Consider the following 26,096-nt stretch of genomic DNA (forward strand, 5'->3'; position numbering starts at 1 on the left):
GGAATCTCTAGATTATTAGAATTAGATATATTTAGATGTCCATCACTTCTTTTAAAATAAAAATTCTAACAATAAAATTAATGTAAATTTTATTTAAATCGAATTAAGTGTAAATTACTATTAAACTAAATTTTTGCAACGTTTTATTAATAAATATTGAGAGTATAAGTCGATATCATCATCATAATTTTATTTTTAAATACAATATGGTCATATTAAAACAGTTATATGTTTAATTATTTTATCATCAGATAGAAAAATGAAAAAAATTACATTTGTTTTAGATCTGGATTGCCAATATCATTTATAAATATCCATGTATAGTTCGTGTTCTTGGTATCCACTCGTTTAAACCACTTGTTACAAACTTTACACATAAACTCTTTGAACTGCATCATGAACCATCCGTTGATGTTTACACTACATTTTGCTTTCCTCTGCTTATTTGCAGGAAATCTAAACGAACGAATGTCTGTAGATTTACTTTTACAATTTTGTGCCTCACAATAACCCAGTGTCTAAAGATTTCAGTATTTATATATGTAACTAGCCGCAAGGACCCGCTTCGCTGGGTTTTTAAAAAGTAACGATAGTGAAGATTAAGATAATTACATTATAGCCAATCTTATCCGTTTTCACACAATGCAAGAATTAGGTCTCCCGTTTCCAGTCTAATTAGAGACCTGGTCCCAATTCTATTTCTAAACGTCTCCTGTTCACGTCAAGTCAAACGAACTATTTTCAACGTTTCTGGAACGTTTACNCTTTAGGCATGGGCAAAGTCGAGTGAAAGTGGGATGACAAATCGGTCCGCTACTGATCTTTGTCGTGAGATTCTCTCGTGAGAACGGTTGCGAATTGTGTGACTTTCGGAAGCTCCTACCGGTTGCCAAACTCTACCGGCCGATGCGGGCAGACTTTACGTTTCTCCCAAACTGTTTCCTCTTCTTGCCGATTTCTTGTTAGAGTTAGGGAAAATCTCCTAAGTCGGCATCGTTGGCTAATCTCCGTTCTCGAGTTTTTGGGAAAAAGTCCGTCGAGAGAAGGGAAGTTGGGGATTTTTCCCCCACGTATGGAGAATAATTGCTTGTAGTGGTTCTTATCTCTATAAAATTTAGTTTTTACTAACAGAAAATAAAATCTCTAACACTGCTTTTTATTAAGAAAGAAACATTCCAGGTATTTTATTTGTTAAAAAAGAGAATATCTAATGAGACCTGCTAAGAGGCAAGAGGGGCCCGCTCTACATATGGTCCCGTACGTGCTCTCCACAGCCATTTGTAGTATAATGCATATTTCAATTTTTCTTCATAATTTTGTTGGAGAAAGTGTATTATTTCATTTCATTTATTCTGTACATAATTTTATTAATGAATGGAATTTTTGCCCAGTCATTTTAAATTTACGATATTTCAGTTGCGATTATGTTTTGGCTCTCTTAAAATTTATTAGTCATGATAATTTGATACTTGACAATTTAAAAAGTTTTATAGATTCATGATATTATTATTTTTTACATATTTATTAAGCTAAATATTTGTTAATATTCAATAAATAATATTCACTGATACTTATGAATTATAAATGGAATATGTTTGATTTATAAATTGCAAAGAATAACAATAATTTATTAAAATTTACACACACTTTTTTAATTGATTCAGCTATTCAGTTTATGAATTATGAACATAGGAAAGTCATTAAAAATACTCAATTTTAATTTAGATATGCAAAACATGTGTTCTAAGCAAAGAAAACTGCAAAGAAAAGATTATCTGAATAGAGGATGATTAGGAATTTAAAAGATACTTCAAAAATTATGCTTTTTTCAAATAAACATTTTTCCAAAATCTACCAAAATATAAATTTTCAAAACAAAAGTATCAAAAATATAAAGAAAGGAAACTTTTGGAAATTAGAATGCCGCTACATTCTATATGTAGAACAGTTATTTTGTTTTACATTTCCTGAAGAGGGCCAATAAAATAGTGGCTGGAAAATGTTTGAATACTGAATTTGGGTGTTTCTTTGCTGAAAATTCTGCTTTTAGGTGTGATTCTTTGCATATATAGTTCCAGTTTGTGTACAATAATTGTGTTTTGTTTAGATAAAGGAAATAAACGAAAAATATTTTCTTAATAATTCAAACTATATGCGCTATTGGCCTTTTGCACCAAAATAAGACGGTTAATAGAATTAAGTAAATGTGGTATTTAATTTAGCCATTGAAGAGTAGATCATTTGAAAATCACTAAAATATCATTTTAACAAGATAAGTAAACAACATAATTAATTGTTTCAAAGACAAGAAATTTGCAAAATGAGAGTGGTAGTTCTCTCATATCAGATCACTGAGTGACTGAGGGATGCAGGCTGTGCGTGCCTGATTTACATAATTCTCACCACTAAAATGCATTGCAATGCTTTTTGCTTAAAACTCAATGGAGTCAACTTACAACACTGTCTAAAATTAATGTAGGTGGCGCATGGTGACTTTACGTCTGTTTAGCACGAAAAAAATGCTTGTTGGAGCATTTTCGGAACTGCAATTAACAAGGCGCATTTCCTTCAACGACGACCGAAAAAAGATGCGAAATCAAAAACGTGAAATGAATATTTAACGAATGTCCTTCTACAAAAATCCGGTTATTCGTACGTGTACATGAATGAATGCATTAAGTCTGCAGATTGACAAGTTTCTTTTAAGGTATTATTAAGTATTTTTCTTGCTAAAACTATTATATTTTTTCGAATGTTGCGGTTATTAATATATTTTTTAACTTGGTTTGGATGAAAAATTATATAAATTGAAATTTTGCCCCTTCAGTTCGTACCACATACAGTAAACAATGTTGCAGTGGGAAGGGCTAACCCCAGTGTTGCCAACCTTCTGTGGTGAAAACCCCCTAAACACGCTTGAAATTCCCCTTAAAACTAATGGAGTTCCCTCTAGAAACTGAAACAAATTCTCTCTAAATGGCTTTGCTGTCGGTGCAATGCGCATAAAAATATATTAGTGTTTTGACAATTCGGAGAAACAAGAGTTTTTAACTTTAGGCGTGGACAAAGTCGAGTGAAAGTGGGATGACAAATTGGTCTGCTACTGATCTTTGTCGAGAGATTCTCCCGTGAGAACGGTTGCGAATTGTGTGACTTTCGGAAGCTCCTACCGGTTGCCAAACTCTACCGGCCGATGCGGGCAGACTTTACGTTTCTCCCAAACTGTTTCCTCTTCTTGCCGATTTCTTGTTAGAGTTAGGGAAAATCTCCTAAGTCGGCATCGTTGGCTAATCTCCGTTCTCGAGTTTTTGGGAAAAAGTCCGTCGAGAGAAGGGAAGTTGGGGATTTTTCCCCCACGTATGGAGAATAATTGCTTGTAGTGGTTCTTATCTCTATAAAATTTAGTTTTTACTAACAGAAAATAAAATCTCTAACACTGCTTTTTATTAAGAAAGAAACATTCCAGGTATTTTATTTGTTAAAAAAGAGAATATCTAATGAGACCTGCTAAGAGGCAAGAGGGGCCCGCTCTACATTTGGTCCCGTACGTGCTCTCCACAGCCATTTGTAGTATAATGCATATTTCAATTTTTCTTCATAATTTTGTTGGAGAAAGTGTATTATTTCATTTCATTTATTCTGTACATAATTTTATTAATGAATGGAATTTTTGCCCAGTCATTTTAAATTTACAATATTTCAGTTGCAATTATGTTTTGGCTCTCTTAAAATTTATTAGTCATGATAATTTGATACTTGACAATTTAAAAAGTTTTATAGATTCATGATATTATTATTTTTTACATATTTATTAAGCTAAATATTTGTTAATATTCAATAAATAATATTCACTGATACTTATGAATTATAAATGGAATATGTTTGATTTATAAATTGCAAAGAATAACAATAATTTATTAAAATTTACACACACTTTTTTAATTGATTCAGCTATTCAGTTTATGAATTATGAACATAGGAAAGTCATTAAAAATACTCAATTTTAATTTAGATATGCAAAACATGTGTTCTAAGCAAAGAAAACTGCAAAGAAAAGATTATCTGAATAGAGGATGATTAGGAATTTAAAAGATACTTCAAAAATTATGCTTTTTTCAAATAAACATTTTTCCAAAATCTACCAAAATATAAATTTTCAAAACAAAAGTATCAAAAATATAAAGAAAGGAAACTTTTGGAAATTAGAATGCCGCTACATTCTATATGTAGAACAGTTATTTTGTTTTACATTTCCTGAAGAGGGCCAATAAAATAGTGGCTGGAAAATGTTTGAATACTGAATTTGGGTGTTTCTTTGCTGAAAATTCTGCTTTTAGGTGTGATTCTTTGCATATATAGTTCCAGTTTGTGTACAATAATTGTGTTTTGTTTAGATAAAGGAAATAAACGAAAAATATTTTCTTAATAATTCAAACTATATGCGCTATTGGCCTTTTGCACCAAAATAAGACGGTTAATAGAATTAAGTAAATGTGGTATTTAATTTAGCCATTGAAGAGTAGATCATTTGAAAATCACTAAAATATCATTTTAACAAGATAAGTAAACAACATAATTAATTGTTTCAAAGACAAGAAATTTGCAAAATGAGAGTGGTAGTTCTCTCATATCAGATCACTGAGTGACTGAGGGATGCAGGCTGTGCGTGCCTGATTTACATAATTCTCACCACTAAAATGCATTGCAATGCTTTTTGCTTAAAACTCAATGGAGTCAACTTACAACACTGTTTTCTATATGTGCCACGAATATGAAGAGGTGAGTGAAAGAACGGGTTAAAATTTCAATTTACAGAATTTTTCACCTGTACCTTTAACATTGCTTTATCTTTAAACAGTAGTATTGTGAATTCTAAATATAAGCTTAAAGGCTTAAAGTTTTATTTCTTATACTTAGGAAAGTCAATTCAATTTATTTCATTAATTTTATACAAAATTCAAGGAGTAAGAACATACTTTATAGTTTGAATTCTAGAACAATGGTCGGCAACTGGTGGTCCATGGAGAAATTTGAACATTGATCAACTGAAGGTTATGCAAAGTATTACAAAAGAAATGCAAAATGCTTAGTTGCTTTTTTCACTCATTGGGATTTTTTTTATTCAAATCTAAAACCAAAAATAAAATGACTCTTATCAATAAATAATGAACAATAAACAATATTATGAGTGCGATTGTCGTCCTTCATAGAAAAGCGCAAAGAATCCATAAACTTGTTTCAAACTAGTAGCCATGAACTTTAGGATTGCATTAATTTGTTATAATTAAACATGTGAGTTTGCTATTAATATAGTAAAATTGAACTTTTATTATTTTGCAGATTTTGTATCATTTAAAAAATTCATGATAATGGTCAGGATTCAAAATTGTGTCTTTAGTGGTCCGTGAGGTGAGAAAGGTTGCCAACCGCTGTTCTAGAACATATAGATGAAGAAAAGATTTTTCCAGCAGAAACCATTTATATCTTTCTGAAATGTAGATCATCCCTCTGTGACCAAAAAAGAAACTAGAAGGAACCATAGACAGTGTGAAATTTTTTTTTGATATCATTTTAACATCACTCCTGAAAGTTCAGAAGTGATCCTTTGAGGTATCCTGCTCCAAAGTTTATTTTATGTCTCTTCTTGTCTGGAGAAAACACTAATTTTAAACAGATTTATGATGATATTCCAGTGTTTTTAAATGTCAGTATCAATGAAGGAAAATGGAAATTGGTGGTATAGCCTTAGTCATGTAATAAAATTTAAACTTTCTAGATGGAACCATATATATTTGAATGTGTTTTCTAGACTTTGTAATTAATGTAATTCAAAATGTATAAAAGGAGGAAAAGGAAATGTGATAAACTGAAAACATCATACCAGAAGAACGTATAGAGAAATCTAGGAAGTCCTATCTCTGGATCTTGTCATTGCTCTGTCTACTGAATAAAATTTCATTAATATGTACATTTTTAAATTTTAAGATTTTAATTCTTTATTTTAACAATATAAAACAATTTTTATAGCCAGAAAATAATATAAAAATTATTTTAATGTTATGATTTTTATAATATTTAACTTGAAGATTAATTTTTCTTTGATAATTTTTTCAATATATATAGCCTCATCCAAATTATAAAATGTACATATTGTTCTATTTTGGTACATCCTGATTGTGTATTCCTATGGATATCAAAACTTGCCACTCCTTCAATTCTATAATTGGAAAAAATTATTCAGTGATTGTAAATATTTTCCTGTTAAGATCAATCATTTATTACATAAGTGATTATAAATTTTGTACATCTTATTAAACAAGTTTGTTTTGTAAAGTTCATTTGCAGATAATGATCATAGTTCAGGTGACTGTATCTGTAAATTAACTTTTTAAACTTGTTTAGTAAGATGGTGTACAAAATTTGTAATAAATGAATGATCTTAACAGGAAAATGGTTATGATAATGGACATACTATTATTATGCTAATGAGAAATCATTTTGAGAGATGAACTTTTAAAGACTGCAATATTGCAAATTTAAAATAAGATGACAAATATGTTTTCCTTAAAATAAGTTAATTTTAAAGAATGTTATGGGTAGAAAATTTTAAATTTGCTTAAAAATCTGTCTTTTTCCAATTATAAAATTATTTGTTATTAAAAATAGTACATTAAATAACTAATTAACACTGTTTATTAAAAAATTAATTTGTTGCCTTATAATTTTCCTGAAGTAAAAATAGAATGTAAATGGATAGTATTCTTTATATTCTATTTGTGCCTCCAGAAGAAGAAAAATTATTTGAAATTCATCATTGAGCTTTATTTTTAACACAATGTTATGTAACATGCTGTATACTGTTTCTAATATCTTTTTCAGCTTTTAAGTCTTAAATAAGGCAATGTTATTAGTATAGTTTCATTAAAAACTATATATTATGAAGTTGTAGACCTCAAAAATCCAAACAATATTCTTGCTTGGATGTAAAAATTTAGATGTAGAACATCTGTGTGCAGTTGCCTCATATGTCAAGCTTATTTTGTAGTCAGTCACTGTGGCATTTGCAGGTTTACTTATTTGTTATTTGTCATCAAATGAAACATTTGTATAATGTCAGCATATGGGAATTCAGTACACTCTTGCTAATCTATATTAATTATTTTATAGGTCATTCAGATTAGTGTGTGTGTGTAAATACAAACTTATTAAATGTATAAGAATACATTTAAATATAATTCAGTTTTTGATGTTATAAAAGCGAAAATATTTGCTTAAAAATATAATAAAAATGTTTCAGATGTCTAAAATAACAGCTGGAATTTTTATCTATATTTTCTGTAAAATAAGATTATTTCTTATCAAGTTTTAAATTTAAAAATGGGTAAGAAATAATCATATCAATAGCGTCTGTCTGATATAGTTTCAAATGACAGATATGGAACTATATGAATTGTTTGTAAGTTATTAAATTACTCATGATAATATATACATATGTAGATTGCATTACAGAAATGTTTATATGTAAGTTGTAACAACAATGTGCCAGACATTTAATTTATCTATAAATTACAACTTAAAATTAATATATTTTAAGTTGTAATTTATAGATAAATTAAATTCTGCAAATTTCAGGAAATTAACTTTTAAAGATTTATAATATGTGGAATGAGTCGGATTATTTATACATTAAAATATGATTTTGCTTTTTGCTTCTGTTAATATAAGAAATATTCTAGTTCTTCTGGCAGTCTCAAGGCATTTAAATGACAAATTTTTAGAATGATTCTAATCAATAAATATGATTTAAAGTATGTATATATATTTTGCAAAAAAATATATTAACTGTAATGTCAGGATTATCTTGATATACATAATGTTTAATATTACAAATATCAATGGCTTATTAATTGTCTAGGAACTAATAGAAGTGAGTCTTTCTAGAACATTTCAAAACTCTAAACTATTAGAAAACAGCAAAAAACAAAATGAATAATTCCACTTCTTAGATAAATTCAGCCCCTGAAGATAAAGCCAACAAAATTCAAAGGCACTTGAATTTTAAAGTTCAAATTTTTCACTTTAATAAATATTTTTTTTTATAATTCTGATTTGAATAAGTGTTTGTTTTTAACTTTATCATTATGTATACTTTGACCTTTACATGAATAAATCATAAATCAAATTAGAATTGTTTATTTTCATTTATGTTTTTCAAAATTAAAATTTACTGCAGTTTACTATTTATATATTGTCATGTAATATCATAAACTGGATAGTTCTAATTAAAATGCCTCAAAGTCCTTTCTCTTACTAAAATATAAATATTTGTCTATAATTTAATATCTTCTATTATCAGGACTTATTATACTGGTTTAACCAATATAATAAGTCCTGATAATAGAAGATACGAAATTATAGATGAAAATTTATATTTGGATAGTTCTAAATTCACTCACATACTATACCATAAAACTCTAGCAGAAAAAAAAAAATTTAATTGCAAACATTTTCAACCTTGCTTAAAGGCCATCTTCAAACTAGAAGATGGCCTTTAAACAAGGTTGAAAATGTTTGCTGCCTGAGTTTTATGCTGTAGTGGGCTAGTGAGTATGTATTTAAGTCTTTGTTTTATTATTTTAACAGTACTTTGTTTTGAATTTTTCATTATAGAATGAATATTGCTTGAAAATAAAAATTTGAAAGCCATGGAAGATTTGGACAACTTTGATGTACATCCTCTTTCTCTTTCTGAAATTCTGAAAAAAAATTCTGATTACTTGAATGAAGAAAATGATCCAGTCAAGTTTAAAGGCAAAATTTCAAATATATTTTCCTTGTCTATGGGGCTTAAGAGACAATCTAAGAATAAACTTAAAAAAACAGGTAAATACTAAATCTAATTTATGATATAAAAGAAGTTTATAATGATGTCAAACATATTTATGATAAAGTTTTAAAAGTTAAGAATTTAAAAAAAAATTTTTTTAAAGAATGGTTGTCTGAATAGAAATGCATTAAAAATGACAGATTAATTGTACAGCTGTTTTCAAGGTTAAGTTTTAATTAGAAAATATATTGCCATATAATTTGATACAGAAAAGATTGTTACTAAAAATTGTTTTGAATTCAAATAAATGTTATCCTTGTGTATGTATATATATTCAAGGATGAGATATAATAAACAAGGATAGTACATATATATAGTATTTATAATGCTAATTATTTTTTAAAAATAAAAATACAAGAAAATTATAGTAAATTTTAGAATTGTGATAGCTTAGATTTAGAAGATTTATTATTGATGTCATATGAAGGTGATTTTTCAAATAAATAAACAACCTTATTTACATAAACCAGAACAAAAATTTAATGAACATGATAAATATTTTTGGCCTATTCGTAGGTGAACATCCAGTCTAGTCAACTTTAAAACTTAGAAATTTTGCATTCTAGTGTAGAATGTGTAGGTGTTCTATAATAAATATTACAAATCAAATTTTTAGAAGCCTTACAAATATTTGTAGCAGCAAGAAAAGGAGATTGCCTCAATTTTAAGGTTTGTGAGAAATAATCAATCACTTGGCAGTCCTTCTATGATAACTCTGACAATTCAGAAATGGAAACCATAAATAATTGGTATGTTTTTATATTTATAACAACATCAAACAAAACTTTAAATATGAATGTATTTAAAAAAAATGCATTTTATTATTGTCAGTAAATTTTATGCAGAACACACATTTGTAATTTCCTAGTGTTCTAATTTTTGAATTTGTAATGTTTGTTATAGAATGCTTAATATATGTTAAAATAGGATGTAAAATCTGTAGGTTGTAACACTGTCCTGATGTTGGCCTATAAATATGACAAAAACATTTGTCCTGTTCATTAAATTTTTGTGTTGGTTTATGAAAATAAAGTTGTTTCTTTATTGATTATTCTATACATCAATTTTGAATGAGTTGTATTCTTATGAGATGATTTTTTTCAAGAAATATTTCAATATAGTCTTATTTTAAAATCTTCTGATAAAATAAATTGTAGTTTTGAAAATATTTTCCAATGTTTCAAGAAATTGTCGTCTTTAGTCGTAAAGTTAAAATAAAGAGCTTGTAATGGAACACTCAACTTTCTACTAAACTTTTGACTATTATAGTGAATCATTAAAATGAATTAATTGTAAATATTTATCATTTTAAATTTAACTTAGTCCTTTGGAACTTAAGTATATTTCTCCTAAATTCTTAAATAAACACAAGTGTTTAAATTTGTTTTTAAATTGTAATTTAACATGAAATTGAATACAAATATTACAATTTTGAATATTCTATTCAAGAGCACAATAATAATAATCCAAGTTAAAACTTAAATTAAATCTAATTTTAGAAGTGACATTTTACACATTAAATCTGTTCTGTTGTACTTACTTACTTTATTATTAAGATTATCTTAATTATTAGATTTACTATAATAATTAATAGTTTGTTCTCATATTTACACACTTAAATTTCACATTGATTTGATAAAACGAAAAATATATTTAGTTTACATAATTCATGCTTTATTTTCTTATGGAAAAACAAATTGTAATTTTTTTTTTAGTATAAATTATTACAAGAGTTGTTTATTCTATACATTCAACAGACTAAATTATATCTTTCATTTTAAAATTTTATACCTTTTATGTTTTTGTTATTATTGTGTATTGTTTTTTTCACAATTTGTTCTGAAATATGCAATCCTGTGAATTGTTAGAAAATACATAGGAGTCCTGCAAGGGATACATTCTGCATTGTAGGAAATCATGTTAGTGAGATATGCATTATCAAATGATTTTATGCAAGTTTAAACCTATGAAAGAGAAAATGTACACCTATTCACAACAAAAACAGAATTTTGTATGAGTACTAGTCATGATTTTTTGTTGAATTATATGAATTTGTGATGTAGAGGAGCATGTTATATGGGAGTTTACTGTATGTTTGGCCCAAAAGAACTATTTTTGTAATTATTAAAAATTATTCTCATGTTTTTAAATCATCAACTGTGAATAGCAAATCAGACATAAAAAAACTGACATACAGAAACTGGAACTATATACTAAACAAACAACTTGACACCTAAGTGCTAATTCCAGCAGTAAATGAAAAATAAACTTTAATGCTTGAACATTTTCAACCATCTTTCAGAGGCCCTCTTCAGGAAACACACAAAAAGCAATTCTATCTTTTGAAAATTTAATCATCAAATATAGCTGTGTTCCAATTTTTAAATATTTAAATAATGTACTGTACGATGCAAAAATTGTTACATTTACAACATAAAAATTAATTATTTTTATAAATAATTTATTTTATAGTGTTGTAAAAATTAGTGCGATGTTTGAACTTATTAACAATGTGGAAATTGTTTCCTTTACATAGCAGAAAGATGAATACCTAATTACACATAAAAATTATTATTGTACTTTGTTGCATTGTAAATAATACTTCCACAGTTGTGGAACCAGAATATAGTCAGAGTTAATGCAACCTACCTTTATGCTCTCTATATAAATCTCGAGAGCCTCCAACGAGCATAAGTCGTGTCGGTCAAAGGCCCTGTGTAAAAGAGTTACTTTGTACCAACATGGAGAAACTCCAGGTTCAGTAGCATACTCTGACTATATTCAGTTGCATTAACTCTGACTATATTCTGGTTCCACAACTGTGGAAGTATTATTTACAATGCAACAAAGTACAATAATAATTTAATTATAGTATAAAGGGGAAATATAATACTGGACTAGTGCAGTATTATATTTCCCCTTGGACACATCATATTTGTGGTCACATATTCTAGCCTCAAGCGATCTGTACATGGATCCAGTGTATGTTATATGTCTATTGAAACATTTGTCATGCAATGAGATGTGGTACACTCCTGACACTTTTTGTCATCGGACTTGTCTTTTGCATTAGATAAAAGTCAGAAAATATTCCATTTTCTTTTATACGTTAAGCACAAGTTTAAATCCTTAGCAATTCTATTATAAATTTGTTGAAGGGATGGTTCATAAGATATAATAACTCAATTGTGCTCTGCATTATTAACCCTCATGTTGGTGGCAGTTATTGTAGATTGCTGGTTGGCAGCGAGCCTATTTATTAAGGACTGGTGGTACCCATGTGCAGAAGCTATACACTAGACACGTTTCAGTTTGTTGTAGATATCAGAAATTTCTGAGCAATGGGAGTAAGCCCTTGTGATTAGGGTCCGGAATGCCGCTACCTTTAAAAGGCCAAGGGTCTGATGAGTTAGCAGGTATGAAGAGAGGAATGTATGTGGTTTGTGGTAACACAAACCCACATATATTCCTCTTCATACCTGCTAACTTTGTTTTGTGAATAGCAAATCAGTCCTTTTCCTACAGCCTTTGGTTTAAAATATGTGAATGCTCTGCAATACCCAATACTATAATTAGATGATATTTAATGCTATGGTATTTCTAGCATTTTCATCTTTGCATGTGATCTGCTCTTCATTTATACAGGTATTAGCTGTTACCTGCGACTTCACCCATGTGGATTTTGCAAGCAAACTTCATTTATATTCAGTATTTCAACAACTATAGTAATTGTTATATAACACCTATCGCTGAGAATGATGAGAATTTCTGAGAATCAAATGAACTATTTTCAATTTGATCAATTTTCTGGAATGTTTACAATCATTCTATAATCAAACCAATATGCAATAACAAATTCAAATTTAAAACAGTTTGAACATTTGGTTAAAAAATCAAAATATATAAAAATATTTATAACAATGTCTGAAATATTATCGATTAGCTACCCCTAAGTACTCAATGAAAACTAAATGTAGTTAAAAACAAAAAATTGCATCTAAAATAGTACAGTAGAAGCCATTCTACAGGTTAAGCCTTAATCTTCTCCCTCTCCCCCCTACTGAGGAATTTCGAAAAATCCCTTCTTAGTGTGCGTTTTCACGACGTACCCTAATGTACAAAATTTCACTTCTTTAGGTTCATCAGTTTGATCTGGGCAATGAGGAGTCGGTCAGGACAAGTAATTTTATATATTTAGATTTAATTGAAGTCACTATAGCAACATGACTCTAAAGTTGAATAGTATTTATCTGTGTAAGTTGTTACCATGCTGTACTGAGCTAAGTTCATTACAGATTTGGTTTTCAGGTATAAACAAGAAAATTAAAATCCTAATTTTCTATGATGCTATTTGTTTTAAGAAGTCTGTTTTTACTACAGAATAAACTTATGAAATGGATAATGTCTGATCTTTAGATCTAGAGCCAAAATTTCATATTTAAGTTGGAAAAATAAGTATGTCCTTATTAATTATAGAAGGATGCTACTTTAAAAATTTATGTATTAAATTGAGATTATGTTTGTGTAATTAGTTTATTATAAATTATTTATTTTTGAATGGAATGTATTATATTTTCATTTCTGGAGATTGTCTTAAAATATTTTGATTATTGTTAGGATTTATGAAGTTTTACAATTGTGTGTTTTATAGTTACACCACCATTATTGCAATGGAAGTTAGCTGCAGAAAAAGCATTGCATATGGATGATCCATGGGCTATTTTTCATCTTGACGAATTAGAAACGGAAACTGCAAAACGTTATCGTTACAATGCTTTGAATCAAGATTGGTTGGAGGATATTATAAAAGTGAAAATTGCCAAAGAGGTTTAAACTTTATTTATCATTTTGATATTTTTATATAAGAAAATATTTGTAAAACATAAACTGATGAGTTTTTTTTTTCCTCTGCCCTGCTAATAGCCCTTTGGACATGGTGCCATGAGACAGTGCTATAGATTGTATGTTTTTTATTTAAAATATTTATTAGAATGTAATTTATTGATCATAATGTAGAGATTAGAATTATTCTGTTTATACTATATTTATAAATGTTTAATAAAAATTAACCAAACAATTTTTACATAGTTTTGTGCAGATAACCTATGGTGATATATAAACCATGTTGGCATATACACAAAAAATTGTAACAACAAAAATAAAAATAAAATATTTGTATTACTCACCCTATAATAAGTCGTACACATTTGGGACAGCTGTTGAAAGCAAGATAATTACCAGTATGCAGTTTAGAAGTTGCCATCTCAAGCATTAAAATATTGCTTTTGCTGTTTCAATCCTGTTAATAAATCATTGCAGATATACATAAACAATCAAGTCCATATATTTATAATAATTATATTAATTTTCTGGTTATTTGGTCAGAACTGTTTGCTTCAACACAAGAAAAATTTTCATTATTTATTCATCACTATCATTTGACATTAATTTTACCTATTGTCAGTGTTGTTGTAAAAGTGATTTGTAACAAGTTGTTCTGCCATGTTTATAGGAATACATGATTATTCTTTGAACATACTTTTCCTGTAAACATGATTATTTGACATTTTGTAAAGTTTTTAACTATTTATGTAATATATATTTTTTTTTAATTAAAAATTCATATTTTTGGAATCACTGAATTATTAAGATATAAAATAAGATAATTTATCCTGATATTAGTCTGCAATCATAAAACAATGACTTCCACAAGGGGAGAAAATCTATTTCTAATTAGTATTCATTAACAAACAAAGCATGTAATCTGTTAAAAAAAATTAAATTTGTTCCTTAATAATTTTCCTGAATTTTATATTAATACATTGGAAGAAATTTTAGTCAAAACTACTACAGTATTTTGTTACAAACCAAGTTTATTCAAACAAAAATTGAAAAATGGTAAACAGTGTCATTTAAATTACAATAATTTATAAGATTTTGCACTTTATTTTCAGTTTTAGACTAGTTCATTCACATCTGCCCTCAAACTAAGTTTGTGAAGTGTAATTGTCAGAGGTTCTGAAAGAGTTGAAATATTTCAAAAACAAATTTTATCAATATAAAAGTATTAGGAATTCTCTCAAATTTATATTTTTTCTAACACTACATTTTTAAAGTCATGAAATGTTTTAAAATTTAAATATGCCAATTGACACTACTAAGGGCTCAGTCCAGTCTAATTTATTACATTTTATGATAACTCATTACACACTGCTGTTACAATAACATTAAGTAACATTAATATCAAATGATAATGGTGAATTAATGGAGAAATTTTTCTTGTGCTGAAACTGTATCACATTATAGTTTGGCTAACTATTAATAATTAATATAAACTTTTTTTTATAAAGGTGCTATTTTATACTAACATTAACTAATAATTACAACAATTTTTGGATTAAATGTAATTCAAAATTATTAATGAAACTGAAACTAAAGACATTTTTTTTTTGCTTTATTTTTTTAAACTGTAATATAGAAATTATTTTACATTAAAAATTGGCTGACAGCATTTACATATTAAAAATACAAAATATATTGAAGATAAAATATTTACCTGTATGATTCATTGTTCACACTCACCAGTGATAACCAAAAAATTTTGTACTCAGAGATGACCTTTTATTTCAGGCTATGCCTCTAAAAAAACTCACAACTTATAATAAATTGTCATTTAAAATTTTTTAATCACTATTTATTATAAGTTTGAATTTAAAATCCGCATATAACCTGCTTGATTGCATACATTCACTTTTTCAAATTATCTTTCAAACTCAGATAACATGCAGGTTGTCCACACAAAATTATGGTAATATCTTTTACTAGGAAGATAATTTAAATTTATGTATAATATGTTTCATTTAAAATGCATGATGTTAATGATTTTATAAATTTATATTAATATATATATAGAATTTTTGAGGTGGCGCGTTAGTGAAGACACTATATGGTTCATTTACTCAAATTTTTTTTTCTAAAAATTTGATTGGCAGATTTTGTAATCAAAGTCTACCAATCAAATTCAACAACTTTGCCATTTTACATAATTTGAAGTGAGGAAATTAAAAATGTAATAAATCAGGGGTCTATGATTTCAATTTAGAGATACAGTGGGGTCAGTGACAATGTCCAAGTCACTAGCATGAGCTTGTGAAATCATTTTTATTCTTTTTCTATGCCAGTGACAACATTGCTGTCATGGTACTGGCAAGTGATCATTACAGATGGCCCCTAAAACAATATTATTGACTTGCTAGTGCTTCAGTTCAATTCTTAGTTTTATGTTTGGGCAGAAAATGAACTGTGCCTAATAAAAATTGATATAAACTTTATATAGTCTTAGTACAAATTGTGTTTAAGTTTGTTTAAACCATATATATTGTGCACAATAGTTTTGGGAAATAATCAGACTATAAGTGACAAAAGACGACATGCATGATATAAACTTGTAAAAATTTCCAGTTATACTTGATTAGAATAGCTGTAATTCATAAAATTTTAAATTAGCATTAAACACACTTGATATGATGACAGTTTGTTGAATATATTCAACAATGTAGATTCAAACCTTATTTTGAGTATGGATATTATTTATAAAATCTCACTGTAACTGCAAATAGTGTATGATATTGTGAAAGAATAAAAATTAAAAAGCTAATGAGATAAAATGAAGCAATGTTTGTACTTGAACAAGAAACAGATAAATGATACTGATTTTTCTTAAAGTCTATCATAATAGTGCTTACATAACTTAGCACGAGTTCTCATTTGATTGATCTTGGATCCAACATCTATGATGCAGTTTCATTTTTTGCATTTGAAATAATCACGAAATAACAGAATTTGATGAACCTTGATCCTGTCACAAATGGAACACATGAATATAAAGCAGTGCTAAATTTAGCTTGAAACTTAGTAAAAGTACAATAGATTCATCAGGTCTGTTACTGTGAGTTATTTCTTTTCTGAAGCTTTGAAAAACTATCTGTAAAACCACAGTTTTCAAATAGTTGAAAGCATACAAAGAATCGTAACTGATGTACTGACTTCACAGGAGAAAATTTTCAAAAGTGGTTTCAGAAGCAGCTGGATTAGACCCAGTGTGTTTCTTCTGAATAAGATTAATTTGAATGAGATAGGGTTAACACCTAATAATTTTTATAATAAAATTCTCTATAACAATAGTTTCATCACTTTCATAACACATCTATAACCTATTTTGAGTTACATAGAGAAATCTTTGTTTAGATAAAATATTTACAATATTTGAATATCAGAAATTTAAAATTGGCACCTCAGTTATTTGACTTTGACAAGTTATTTAACATACAAAATGGTTTCATTGAGGCAGCATGTTAGTGAAGCCTATTCTTACAGAATTGTGTTTGTTCTCAAAATCTGTCTGCTCAAATATGATTAAACTTTACCACTTTTCATTAATTGCAATGAGGAATTCAAAAATGTAATAAAGGTCCAGTTAAATGTAAAAAATAAGAGTCCCTAACTTTGTTTTCGATATACAGAGGTATTACAGTGACAATATCTGTGCTCTGATGAGACTGAGTATGTCTAATGGAATTTAGGCATTGGGGACAACAATAAAAACATCATCGCATGCACGTAACAGAAAATAAGTGTGAAAAACAAGCAAAATACAAGAACAAGCAATCAATGGTGATTGTTTTGTTCTTGGATCATCTCTTTGTACCTGCCCAGTGCAAGAATCATGTCTCCCATGGCCAACAGGTACAAGGTTATCCTCTTTTGTAGCAGAAAGTACAAAGCTTGCCATTCATGTCCTTCAGGTACAAGGATTGTCTTTTCTATGGCCTAACAGATGCAAGGATTGCTTCTTCCTTTATTGCTTTGCCTCAATTCTATTATCATTCGACAAAGTCATATGATATCCTAGTTTTAATTTAATATTTTGATTCTCATAAAATTATTACAGATTTTAAAAAATTAACTATTTGGAAATTAGATTTTTGACAATAATTGAAACAAGTTATATCAAACTTATAAATATGTAAAAAAAAATTTTACTTTTAAAGGAAAAAATTACCAACATTTGGACACCACAGTTGGGAAAATGCTGCGAATTTTGTTGCAAAATGTTACATGGAAAATGTTAATAGAGATATATATTTTGAAGATGTTAAGCTTCAGATGGATGCTAAACTGTGGGGAGAAGAATATAATCGACATAATCCACCCAAGAAAGTAATTAAAACTTGAATAATTTTTATAATTAGAGTTACGTAAAGAATCATTTTATAAATAGTAGTTAAACTTTTTTAGATACTCCTGATTTTAATTTGATATTAATAAATGTTTATCTTTATGTTTTAGGTAGATATATTTCAAATGTGTGTAATTGAATTTGTGGATAGACCAGGAAAACCTTTATATCACTTAGAAAGATATATTGATGGCAAATATATAAAGTACAATTCAAATTCTGGGTATATTAGCTGTGAAAATCTTCGTTTAACTCCACAGGTAAGGAAAATCATTTCAGTTTGAAGATTGGATTTAATAATTGATTTTAAAAAGCGAGAAAACTGGTATTAAAAATAGTTTAATCTAGCAAATTTAGATACAATCAAAAGTAGTGCACTTTTTAAGTAGTTTTACCCTTGTACAAGACTGAAAAATACTTGTAAATGGATCTTCTCTATAAATATTAAATTAAGAACTGCCAATATCTGTGAATTACTATGTAAGGTAGTTTTGATTTCTTATAGTAATAATATCACCGAATCATACAATTTCATTCCTAAATGTGTGAGGACCTGGAGAGAAAGGATTACATTCTATTTTAAAAGTAATGTACAGTGCTCTATGATAAGATAAGGAAAAATGATAAGTCTGTTATGAGAGATCTTTCAGTCTCTCTGATGTACATTTTATAAAAGTTGTGTTCCTGTGATATGAAAAGGCTATACTAAAAAGACTTCAAATTTTCTTTGTTTTCAAATTATGTATATTATATTTTAAGGTAAATTTCCATTGTGTACTTTTTATTGTTGTAAAACATTAAAAGATTCTTGTATTAAAGTAAAAAGTTGATAATTTTAGTCTAAAAATGTAATTTATATAAAAGTTTCAGTATAATTCAGTTAAGTTCTAAATTAGATAGTGAATGAATGTCTGATATCCTCCAGCTTTAGATCCTGAACAAATTTGAAAGTAGAAACAATGAATTTATTGAACAAACCTAACTGAAATTATACTTAAGTAGTTGAAAGATGCTGGATCAATTTCTATGAATTTACTTCAATATTCACACTTTGTTGTTTATTTAATCTAGAACCTTAAACTGTAGATTTAGTTTTTATAATGTTTCTTCACTGTGATTCAGTGACTAGCTGAAGTTAGTAAAGCCTCCTTTCTCATCTTAATCTCCAAACCATACAATGGTGGAGTTAGATGGAACAGAACTGGATGAAGGGTCATGGAAGTTGTTCTATGCCTTTTCTGGGACAAAGAGGATTCCAATTCCAAGTTTTATTCATAATTTATAAGTAAAGTTAAAATGCATTATAAAATAAAGTTTTTACATCTTAATTTAGGCATTCAGTCACTTTACATTTGAACGATCTGGTCATCAGTTAATGGTCGTGGACATTCAGGGAGTCGGCGATCTCTACACTGATCCTCAGATTCACACCGCTTCGGGTCGAAATTATGGAGATGGAAATCTCGGAGTGAAGGGAATGGCTCTGTTTTTCCATTCTCATCTCTGTAATAAGATATGTGAAAGTCTAGGACTCACTCCATTTGATTTATCTCCCACCGAATTAGCTGAACATAACAGAATTGCACAGTTACAGGTATTTTTATAATTAATAAACTTGATTAGTTTAAAACTTTTATTACATAAATTTATTTTATTTTTCTATCGATACCAAGAATATACTAGGAATTACTTCTGCTCTTATAATCAAAGAAGATGAGGATGGAGAGGATTTACACATCATTGATCTTAAAAATAAAGGATTAAGATATATATTTATTGCTTATTACGCATGTAAATGCTTTACAAATTTATAATGTCTTACAGTTAGTTGAATAATTTAAATTTCCATTTTGAAAATTTCATCACAATTCCCCCCACGATGCAAATATCTCTGTAATAATTTAACGATAATACGTTTGAACTTTTGAAATTATTCAAAATAATTATATATTTATTAACTTGGAAATTATTTACAATGATTTAGTATTTAGGATTTTTGTTTACCACATTTGCTATCATTTTATATCATTTATTTTAAAGGCAAACTATAGTAAATCTACTGCAAAATAAGAGAAGCGTAACAAGAAAAGTCCAAAATAAAGAAATAAATAAAGAAAAAAGGGTGTTGAAAAACGTTCGGACTTCTTCTCATTTCCGGTTTTTCCTTTTCTTTCTCCTTTTTCTTTTTTTATTTTAAAGAGAATTCCCAGCAAAGAAAGCTTTCAGCCTTATTTTTTCTACTTTGGTACAGAACACGAGTTTCATTCTTCTTTTTTTTCCTGTAGATTTCGTGTCTTTCTGTTTCTATCACTTTGTGTCAGGGATATTTGCATACTGGCAAAAGGATGGAATTATGAGAATATTGTATAGAATCGAGTGGATTAAATTAAAGTTGAGTTGAATGCACTTTTTGCACAAGTAACTCGAAGAATAAAAGAAATTGCAGACTATAGGCACCGCATCTAAGATTTAGTTGGATTTATATCGTTTCTTGAATTTAAACAAGATTTCAAATAAAAATTTTCCTACTAAAACTTATTTTCTAGTAAAAAGTTCAAAAATCGAAACAAAAATCTTCATTTATTCTTGATTTTCTTTCGTATTTTGATGGAGGATAAAGTAAAAATCGTAAAAGAAATTGAACTAATGAAAAATATCCCGATCCATCTTTAATATATTCGATTTTATTTCAACCGTTTCCAACTTATATTTGATTTATTCCAACTTCTTTTTCCTTTTTTTTAAAAGTCTTTAAAGCCTGATTGAAGATCAAAAGAATTCTACTGTTATTAAAGACTTATAAATATTTTTAGTTATGTTTTCTTCGTTAAAAGAGATAAAAAGAATAATTTTGAGATAAACCAGAATAATTTATCATCGTTTAATTAAGTTAAAATTTCTTTATGTCGTTACAAATTTAAATTATTTGTTTAACGTTGATTCTGGACTTTTCCAGAATTATTTATTTGTTTTCGTCCTTAATAATTGCTGCCATTACTTAAAGACTTCAGATTGGTATTAAGGGGATGGAGCCATATCTCCCGAACCATTTATCCGATTTTCCTGAAAATTTCTACAAACCTTTGCGCCTAATACACAAACCTCTCTGATAAATTTCATAAATTTTCGACAAAACGTATAGAAGTTATTAAATTTCAAAGTGGGTAAATACAAAAAATCGTACTTCCTACACACACTTAACATTCATACATACAGAAAAATATCCCAAATTTTTTACATTTTTCGACTTTTCGAGGTATCCTGAGTTCAAAAATGAAAAATATTGGGATGTCATTTTTGACCCAATACTTATCCTCTATTATGTAACAGCCAGGAAAGTAAAAATTACACGTATTTTACTAAAATTTTGATACAAAAGCCATTTTTTAAAATGTTTATATTAGTATATTTCAATATAANTAAATGCTACAAAAGTAAATTGGTGAGTTGTTATAATATTGTTCATTAAATTTGAAAGTTTGTTTATTAAAATTTTAAATTCCATTAAAAAAATCAGAAGTTGTGTTAATTTTCTTATAACAAAATAATGTCGGAGGTTGTAAAAGTTTCACCAGAATTTTGGAGAAAGTGCACTTCAAGTGATTTTTTTTCATATGTTGTAATCCGAGTTTCCAGAAATAGATGTAGATGAGAGAATATTGTCAGATGTTAAGTTTGCTATTCACCTTGGTTTGCAACCCGTAGTCCCTATGCGTAAGAGATTAGTGGGTTATTGACGCAACTGTTCAAGCATGACCTGATGTTATATAATTTTCTCTTGAGATTTGGGAGGGAGGCTGTGGCCATCTGGCCAACGCTGCATGCGATCGAGCAAGGCACCTCCAGCGGAGCAATAACCTTGTAGATCAGCACCCTTTAGTAACGCGCGTGACCCAATTTTGGGGGCTATGTCTCAGTGCCATCTAGATCATATTTCAACTGCACCTGTTGTTGAAATTCTGGATGTGTCGCAATTGGAGCTCGGAAGGTAAACTACTACCATATTTTATTATTTCAAATTTGTTGTTAAAGGATGTTATGGAGAATTTTATCTATTAAAAAACTTTAATGGTAACCATGTCTGTATATGTAGTATTATCATCTTTTTCATTATGACAAAAAATAATAAGATTTAATCCTTCAATAAGTATGTTTTTTTTTTTTTTTTTTTTTCAGAAATCTTGTACAACTGTAATACGTGGAAAAGAAGAATTGTGTTTGTCTCCTTCTGAATACGAACGTTCTCATTTGATTGAGATGTTTCGAACTAGAACTTACTCGTCGAATAGTATAACTCCACCTTCGTCGGAATCAAAAAATTTTAATCGTAATTTAAGTAACGATAGTGGAAATCCTAATTCTCCCTTTGATATGGAAAGTTTAGAAAATGGAAAGTTTCCAATTGTTTTAAATGAAGATGATTCAGGAATTGGATCTCATAGGAAAGAGAGTTTGTGTCATGAAAATGGATCTACATCAGATGTAAATTTAATGTTCAAGATAAAATATTTTTGAAAAGTATAATCTCTTTATTAACAAAAGTTATTTCCGTGCAGTACATAGATGTAGATTTTAAAGAATTGGTTATGCGTAAATCTCGACCTTCATGTGTTCATCATGAAATGCAATTACGAAGAGATTTGTCTACCAATGGAAAAAGATGTTTTGAATATTCTGTTTTAGGACAAGTAAAATTTTGAATAATCTTATTTTGATGTAGAAAATTAAAATATTTTTATTTTTATGATATATTTATTTTTTCTTTTGTAGATTCACTTAGAACTTAGTAAATATCATGCTCTTGGACGTTTTATTCCAGAAGATGAAGAGGTGTATGATCACGAAGCTGCACTATATCACTTAGAACATGCTGCTAATTGTGGAAATATAGAGGCTCTTGTGACAATGGCTCATATTTACTTGCAGCTTCCTCATAATCTTCTTACTGAAATATCGGTTCCGGTAGGTTAAAATTACATATTTATTTTACATCATCAGCTGAAATATATTTATTTTCAACTGCTTTTAAAAATAGTTGTGTAAATTACAATCTAAACTTGATAAAATTAATGGTTTCAGTGTGTAGTAGATATTTGGTGGAAAATTTGAACAAATCAATATTTGCTTTTTATATTTGAAAACTCATGAATACTGTCAATTAGTCATATAATAATATATGCAGCGCCACATATATTTAAATCTGAAAACATGTCCCAATTTCTGAAATGTGAAACCAAAAGATCTATTTAAAGGGAAAATATTACAATTGTGTTACAGTTCTGCATTTAAAAACAATGCCAAAATATTTTTTATAGAATAATAAGGAAGACTTTGAAAAAGGTATGAATTGGATGAAAGAAGCAGCTTGTGCCGGAGATCGTTCTGCCATGATATATTTAGCACGTGCATTTGATATGGGAACTTTTAATGGGATGGAGTGGTAATAATATACTTAAATTTATATAGTATTTATATTCAATGTTGTTTTACAATTATATTTTTATTTTAAAAAGGAAATTATCCTGGAANTTTTAATCATATTTTTAATTTATTTAATTTAAAATATATGCTTTCCACCTCAAATTAGTAGTGGCTTGTCTCTGCACATCATACTTTTTCTTTGCAACTTCAAAACTTGCAGACCTATGAATTTCCACCGGCGTCTGTCTGTCTGTCTGTCTGTCCTTCCTTAATTTCGCGATCAGAGTTAGATAGATAAAATTCGAGAGGATATATTGAAAGATAAATGGCAGTAGGTCCCGATTAACTGTATACGAACTTCCGGTCTGGACTGAGAGTCACGTACTTTTAATTCAAAATTTTCTCCAGAACGGAGTTATATGACCGGCATGACTATTGTTAACAGGAAAAGTATGATGTAAAGGGGCAAGAGATTACTAAAATTGAGAGCATTGTGACTATGTCATAACAAATAACAGCCAGTTTTTTATTATATTTCACTGCATAAATTTATATTAATGAATGAATAATTTCGATCGATTAATAGAAAAAAATAAATAAAACGTTTGTAATTTTCGAATAAAACTAATCTTTTGTGTTTTTCTAAATATATTATATTGATTTTTATTTTAATAAACTTGGGCATTTTCTTTTGTAAAGTCCTTTTCCATTATTTTATTTTATTTTTATTATTTTTCTTTTAAATTTATAACTTGATAAAATCTTGTTGAATATGTATTGAAAATTTCGAATTTTTCAATTTATTTTTATTTTTTTAAAAACTATTTTTAAATTGAATAATCATCGAAATCTTTCTGATAAAATATTTACGAGTTTTAATAAAATATAATTGAATAAATAAATTATATTAAGTAATTATTTAGTAACTGTAAATCCNTAATATATAATAAATACGAACAATTATTTATTGTGACATCATCGTCACAATTCCAGGCTGCAATTTTTAATCATATTTTTAATTTATTTAATTTAAAATATATGCTTTCCACCTCAAATTAGTAGTGGCTTGTCTCTGCACATCATACTTTTTCTTTGCAACTTCAAAACTTGCAGACCTATGAATTTCCACCGGCGTCTGTCTGTCTGTCTGTCTGTCCTTCCTTAATTTCGCGATCAGAGTTAGATAGATAAAATTCGAGAGGATATATTGAAAGATAAATGGCAGTAGGTCCCGATTAACTGTATACGAACTTCCGGTCTGGACTGAGAGTCACGTACTTTTAATTCAAAATTTTCTCCAGAACGGAGTTATATGACCGGCATGACTATTGTTAACAGGAAAAGTATGATGTAAAGGGGCAAGAGATTACTAAAATTGAGAGCATTGTGACTATGTCATAACAAATAACAGCCAGTTTTTTATTATATTTCACTGCATAAATTTATATTAATGAATGAATAATTTCGATCGATTAATAGAAAAAAATAAATAAAACGTTTGTAATTTTCGAATAAAACTAATCTTTTGTGTTTTTCTAAATATATTATATTGATTTTTATTTTAATAAACTTGGGCATTTTCTTTTGTAAAGTCCTTTTCCATTATTTTATTTTATTTTTATTATTTTTCTTTTAAATTTATAACTTGATAAAATCTTGTTGAATATGTATTGAAAATTTCGAATTTTTCAATTTATTTTTATTTTTTTAAAAACTATTTTTAAATTGAATAATCATCGAAATCTTTCTGATAAAATATTTACGAGTTTTAATAAAATATAATTGAATAAATAAATTATATTAAGTAATTATTTAGTAAGTGTAAATCCTTTTTTTTTCTCTTAATTAAAATACATAAAATAATTTCAAGAAAACTTAATACATGTAATGAAACAAGCCATTTATAACTAGAAAATAATTAAATATTTTTCTTTTATCCTTAAATAAACAAATAATAAGTAAAATTAAAGGTTTAATTAATGTATTTTTAGCATTTAAACTCTTCAAAAATGATTTTTCAATCAGATTTTAAGGCTTATTAACCTTAATTTAGCTCGCTTTCAAACGTAAACAGGCTTATAGAAAGTCTCTACCCCCCATAAAATTAATTTATAAAAAATATTCAGAATATATTCGAGTTAATATAATATAAATTCAACAAAATATTGCTTTGTAGTTAAATTTTATAGGAGTAAAATTATGGTGAAAACTCAGAAAATTCTTAATAATGAATGAATTATAGGAGACTCCTTGCACGGATGTGTGATGTAAAGGCTTTTTCTCACTAAGAATTTATGATGTGATGTTATTAAGTATTGAAGAAATCATTCTAGATATTGAAATCATTGAAAAATATATTAAAATGGCCACCGTATAAGAGAAACCAGTTAAGTAAATTAATTAAAAAACAACTCATTTTTCATATATCAAATACTTTACTTCATTTACTTGGAGACGTGAATCAACTTTTTATAATTAGTTATTTCCAGAATTAGAAAAAAATCGATTAACTTAATGATTTTTCTTAGATGAATAAACAGATTTTTTTTC

At 27.8% G+C, this 26,096-nt stretch overlaps 1 protein-coding gene across 1 annotated transcript; it reads left to right on the top strand.

Moving 5' to 3' along the window:
• The first annotated feature begins 2,496 nt into the window (after positions 1 to 2,496).
• LOC111634953 (eukaryotic elongation factor 2 kinase-like) lies at positions 2,497 to 23,660 on the top strand. Its single transcript, XM_023379800.1, has 12 exons — positions 2,497 to 2,707; positions 8,671 to 8,883; positions 13,539 to 13,714; positions 13,811 to 13,848; positions 17,938 to 18,106; positions 18,236 to 18,385; positions 19,459 to 19,719; positions 22,302 to 22,607; positions 22,682 to 22,813; positions 22,896 to 23,087; positions 23,441 to 23,565; positions 23,639 to 23,660. The coding sequence occupies exons 2-12, from the start codon at positions 8,706 to 8,708 to the stop codon at positions 23,658 to 23,660; spliced, it is 1,749 nt and encodes a 582-aa protein (XP_023235568.1). The 5' UTR covers positions 2,497 to 2,707; positions 8,671 to 8,705.
• The last annotated feature ends 2,436 nt before the right edge of the window (positions 23,661 to 26,096 follow it).

Source organism: Centruroides sculpturatus, unplaced genomic scaffold (genome assembly GCF_000671375.1).
Source record: "Centruroides sculpturatus isolate CEXI.00-Female unplaced genomic scaffold, Cexi_2.0 scaffold909, whole genome shotgun sequence".
Classification (NCBI taxonomy): Eukaryota; Metazoa; Arthropoda; class Arachnida; order Scorpiones; family Buthidae; genus Centruroides; species Centruroides sculpturatus.